Raw genomic sequence first — 5,876 nt, forward strand, 5'->3', positions numbered from 1 at the left:
AATCAAATTCTGTTGTCGGATTCAGAAAAGTAGAATAAAATTTATAATCGGCAGTCTTTAAAATAAAAATGTAAATAACTTTCGTAGCATTTTTGGAGCCATTAACATTAATCATAAAAACATAAAAATGGCTTGTGGGGTTTTAAAGAGACACCCAGTATTAGTTGGAATTATTTCTTTTTTAATTTCTTTCTCTTTCTGCATATTTTACCCTTGATTTTGCTATTTATAAAATTGAAACAAAGTTTGGTTGTTGGTCTTTTTTCCAAACTCAGTTTCTGTTGCACTACACAGCATCCATTTGTCTAGTTTCAGGAAAGACAAGAACGTGGTACCCAAGTCGAAACGAACAGAGCTACAATTAATCATATATTTTTACCCAAAATGTATATATAATATTTATACACTGTTGGCATTGGCACTGTTTGAAAAATATATATTATATATATACATAAATCATTAAACGTACAATAAAAAACAAAATATAATACTTAATAACAATATGAAACAAATCGGCTTACACACATAAATATGCCTCGGAAACATATCAGAGCCATTTTTAAATCACAACACGTAACACATCCTTAAGTCGTCACTTTTTATCATCTAATTTGGCTTTGTCTAGTGTCGACGTCACCAGCATGGGCTGCCCCTGCTGAGTGTTCTGATTGGGGAATACTTTGTCCAAGTGTTTTAGCGACTCACTCAAGAAATTCTGTATGGCCGTGAGGGCGGCCACGATGGCCGGACTGCCGAATCCGTGACTGATCAGCGAGAAATGAGTCAAATGTCTCTGTATCGACGGGTCCAGCAGTATCTGCGGCCTGGTGTTGCACAGCGGCGACCTGTCCTGGTTCAGGAGGTCCATCAGTTCCTTCGTGACCTGCTTAGTGGCCTGGAGGAGTTCCTTCCTCCTGGGGGTCTCGCCGTGCTGCCTCAGCAGGTACTCCGCCACCTGTCTCGCGGGGAACTCCGTCTCGCAGACGTACCCAAAGTCTCTGGCGAGGTGGATGGCTTCGCCCTCCACCAGCGACGTCAGGAGGGTGACGTTGGCCGCCTTCCGCCTGCCGGCGGGTAAGTTGAGGCCGATCTTCTCCAGCTTCTCCCTGAGGATCCTGCCTCCGTTCTTGCTCTTCGCCCTCCTCAGTACCCCGCCCAGCAGCGACGCGTTCAGGCATTCCGGGGGGGACAGTCGGCGCTGCACCTCTCCCACCGTCACCTTGTACTTAGAAGTGGAGGACAGCAGCGAGAGGCGGCCGGGAACTGAACAGAAGACGTCGCTGGGCGATACCATGCTTCCTCCCCCATGGTCTTTGCCCCCTTTTATACCTGAAACACGTTATATTTACTTACAATTTCTTCAGTTCTGAATAAAAAGGGGGAGAGAGAGAAAAGTTGGGTAGAGATGAGGCAACGATGAGATATACACTCGGCAAAAAAAAATTAAAGGATCAAAATAATTTCCGATTTTTTTAGTGATTTTTGAAAGGCTGCAATTTCGTGAATAATGGTCGTACGAGAAAAAAAATAAGCATCTTGAGGCTTGAAGTTTCTAGTTTTAAAATTTTGAGATGAAAAATTTTCTCTCGGCGCATGAGGCTTGTGAATTTTGAAATCGATCCATCGAACCGTTTTCCTTTCCTGAATCGTCAGTTTTATAAAAAATTAAAGGAGCATCTATTAAGATGAAACAAATTTTTTTAACGTTATTTGTTTCACAATTTCCCGTTAAATACTCATCAAATATCGAAAAAAGAAAAATTCAAAATTTTGAAAAAAAATCAATTTTAAAAAAATTTATTAAAAAAATGCAATTTTTTTGCAATTTTACGTTAAATTTACATTACATTTACATTAAAAGTTGAAAAATTTGACATCAAAATTTTAAGCCGAATTTGAAACGTCAAGTCAAAAATTTCGCGCGCGACGAGAGGGACATTCACGCGCATGCGAGGGTCTGGCGCTCCTCCTCCATGCAGACCGTTCATTAACTTAACTTGTACTGCTGCTAGTGCGTTTATTACGTGAACTATCTGTGTAAAACGTTCAGAAATTAAAAGTTTAACCCTTTCTTTAATCGCCTCTAAAGTCTTGGACCAATCCGTCAAATAGTTAATTAACAATTATCGTTATAATTACCTTTGGAACAAAGAGGCGTGGGTGATTTCTCTTGGTTTTAAAATTACCATAAAAATAAGCTCTATTCAATGAAAAAAGAGAGAATTCCCGAGCGGATTTTGCTTGTTTACAACGCTGTTTTGCACGCCATACTTTGTTAGTTTCAAAAGGCTGTTTAATTTCAACTTTTTGAAATATTTCTTTTTCGATACGTTTCTTTGAATCAATTAGAACCTATATCTACGATATTAACTTCAAAAATTAACGTTTAGTAATTAAACAATTAGTTACAAAACAAACGAACGAAATTAATTAACAAATACCCGGAGCAAAAATTTCGCGGTCAATCGAATCGACCTTTGGCACACATGTTGGTCTTTGGATTGACCCTCTTCCATAAGTTTCAGCAACATCCATTGCTTTTTGCAATAATAATGTGCAATTTTCGAAAACTGATATTTTCGCATTCAACCTTTATTTTACGGTAAACAAATTAGTGACAAATTACTTCAGATACTTTAAATTGTAGGTAAATTAATTGTCTACAACACAAAATAACAAATTTTCCGATATGTCGTCTAGATTTCCGTGAGCAGTAAAACGTAAATTTGCCACTTATTTAATTAAAAAAATTAATCAAACACTATAAACGTTTATAAATTGTAACCGAAATACCTAAGTTCTAATGAAAATTCATGGATCAACTATGGACCATTTTCTTGTAGTGATAATTTTGTACATTCTGTACGACAGTGAGATACATTTTGCTTGCAAATTCCTTACGTGCTTTGCCTTTTCTGTGGATACTAAAATTCAACCTACTTTTAAGCAGAGGCAGGTCCGTGATGAAGCCAGTGTTATCTTCTAACCCGCCTTGAGCTTCTTCGACCGCCTGGCCGAGGGCTTGGTGCAGCGACAGGGGATCGTCGTGGGGTCTTTGGGAGGCTACCGAGTAATCCGGTCTACCTGAACCAGGCGTCGAACTGTATGGGAAACTCGCGCCGTGACTTAGTTGACTCTGCAAAAACATCAATTGTTAGTCATTAAAAATTATTACTAAAAGTGTCGGACTGGCTATGTTTAAGGGCGCCTAGTTCAATTCCGCGAAGGGCCCTTTTTTTATTGTACTTTAACACAAACTGCATGAACGGAAATTTGGCGATATTCGAAAATATTCCAGATTTCGGTGCGAGGTATAATAAGCCAGCAGGGCTAACGATTATTATCTCTGTAAGCTGCTTTGCAATTCCTGCACCAGTAGATATGTAATATACAGGGTGTCCCGTTCATATTTCAAAAAATTTATGTGGAAGTTCCTCATGGGAAAATAGTAGGGGTAGTTCATAAAATTTTTTTCTTAGACGCCATGTTTTCGAGATACAGTGTGTTGAAGTTGTTACTTTCCAAATGGTTTTCCTTAACTATCTTTAAATCGGCTAAAGATAAAAATGTCAAAATTTTTTAGACGAGTAACCATCAACTGTGCGTTAAGAATAATGTGCAAACGGGTTCTTTCTGAAAAGCAGACACAAAAAAAAGTTGTTTGTACTTTTCATGCGATATATGTTATCCGTAGTATTTTTACCTCCTGATCACGAATCTGGTGTCAGAATTGAGCTTTCACATCTTAGGATTTTCCTAACCTAAAAAAACTAGTAAAAAATAGCAAAAATTCATGAAAAAGTGCTAGGAAAAATACAAATTTTTTTTTATATATATTCAAATGTTCATTTATAGTTATTATTAAGATCCTGCCCAACGTGAATCTGCGGCCAGATATAATGGTTCTTTTTCTAACTTCAAATTAAGTCAATTAAGGCAGATATCACGAATTTTCAAAAAACACATTCGCGCCAAATTTGGTATACGGGGGTTTTCTGGGTCGCTCATCACGGATCCGAGGTCAATTTTGTAAAATTCAAGATGGCGGATCCAAGATGGCCGATCAAATTTTCAAAAAATAACAATCGCAACAAATTTGGTATACGGGGGTTTTCTGGGTCGCTCATCACGGATCCGAGGTCAATTTTGTAAAATTCAAGATGGCGGATCCAAGATGGCCGATCAAATTTTCAAAAAATAACAATCGCAGCAAATTTGGTATACGGGGGTTTTCTGGGTCGCTCATCACGGATCCGAGGTCAATTTTGTAAAATTCAAGATGGCGGATCCAAGATGGCCGATCAAATTTTCAAAAAATAACAATCGCAGCAAATTTGGTATACGGGGGTTTTCTGGGTCGCTCATCACGGATCCGAGGTCAATTTTGTAAAATTCAAGATGGCGGATCCAAGATGGCCGATCAAATTTTCAAAAAATAACAATCGCAGCAAATTTGGTATACGGGGGTTTTCGGGGTCGCTGACTACGGATCCGAGGTCAATTTTGCAAAATTCAAGATGGCGGATCCAAAATGGCCGACCAAATTTTCAAATAATAACAGAATCGCAGCAAATTTGGTATACGGGGGTTTTCGGGGTCGCTGATTACGTATTCGAGGTCAGAATTGCGAAATTCATTTTGTAATATTTTACTTTATAACCTGAGTACCCAATCATGTGTTAATCTACTTTTTTCGGCTATATCTTGTTCTTTTTTCTGTAAAAGATCTATTCACGGGTTGAATTTTGTAAATCTGATCTCGGATTCGTGATCAGTGACCTCGAAAACCCCCGTATACCAAATTTGGCGCGAATGTGTTATTTTTTGAAAATTTTGTCGGCCGCCATCTTGAATTTTGCAAAATTGACCTCGAATTCGTGATGAGCGACCCCGAAAACCCCCTTATACCAAATTTGATGAGAATCTGTTATTTTTTGAAAATTTGGCCGGCCATCTTGGATCTGCCATCTTGAATTTTGCAAAATTGACCTTGGATCCCTGATCAGCATCCCCAAAAACCCCTGTATACCAAATTTGGAATGAATTTGTTATTTTTTGAAAATTCGTGATATCTGACCTTAATTGACCCGCTTTTTTTGAGGTTAGAAAAAGAACCATCAATTCTGACCGCTAATTCACATTCGGCGGGTTCTGAACTATATAAATGAACATTTAAATATAGAAAAAAAATTGTTCTATTTTTCCTAGCACTTTTTCGTGAATTTTTGTTATTTTTGACCTGTTTTTTGAGGTTAGGAAATTTCTGTGATGTGATAGCTCAATCACAGGCAAAATAGCTATCGCCACAGACCGCTCCTGGAATAGGCCAGCAGTTTTAAATTTCCGAATTGCCGGTAGAGTACGTCACCAGCAGAAATTTAGGAAGAATCAAATGCAGCGGCCCGCATACCTAAGCGTATCCTAGCAACATATAAATAAGACTTTGGTAATGTTACCAGGCGTACTTACGGATTTCTTTTGTACACTTTTTTATCAACATCTGTTTTTTGCGTTACTGTATTTACTTCAATGTATGATGTAGGCATTGATAAAAATGTTTTTAAAGAATCAACGAATATCTATAGTACGATCGTAAACGATGCAAAGTAGAGCAAAAAATTGTCGGTCTTTTATCAAAGGAAAATCGTGTCATCATTTTTAGGAGGCGTAAGATGAACCGTTTCAAATTTAAAATGAAATTGAATGTAAAATCTGAAATACCGCCGCATACGCACTGTGTTCTGGTACTAGCTGTAGTCGGCCAGGTGCATCGAGTGTACGAAGTGGTCGGTTATACGTCAAATACTAACCTGGCGAGCTTGATCGTAGAGCAGGGAACAATAAACAGTGGCGCGTACAGAGGTGAAATGTAGTAC

At 38.3% G+C, this 5,876-nt stretch overlaps 1 protein-coding gene across 2 annotated transcripts in view; it reads right to left on the reverse strand.

Moving 5' to 3' along the window:
* Positions 1-465: 465 nt before the first annotated feature.
* The window catches only part of LOC108904704 (transcription factor AP-2-epsilon), a 77,670-nt gene continuing 72,259 nt past the window's right edge, over positions 466-5,876 (reverse strand). For both annotated transcript variants that reach the window (XM_018707346.1, XM_018707345.1), the window contains exons 3-4: positions 2,941-3,136; positions 466-1,329 (exon numbers count right to left, since the gene is read on the reverse strand). In XM_018707346.1, the coding sequence (XP_018562862.1) occupies positions 593-1,329; positions 2,941-3,136 (933 nt within the window). In that variant the 3' untranslated portion in view covers positions 466-592. The remainder of the gene's footprint in view (positions 1,330-2,940; positions 3,137-5,876) is intronic.

The sequence above is a fragment of the Anoplophora glabripennis genome, unplaced genomic scaffold (genome assembly GCF_000390285.2).
Source record: "Anoplophora glabripennis isolate ALB-LARVAE unplaced genomic scaffold, Agla_2.0 scaffold206, whole genome shotgun sequence".
NCBI lineage: Eukaryota > Metazoa > Arthropoda > Insecta > Coleoptera > Cerambycidae > Anoplophora > Anoplophora glabripennis.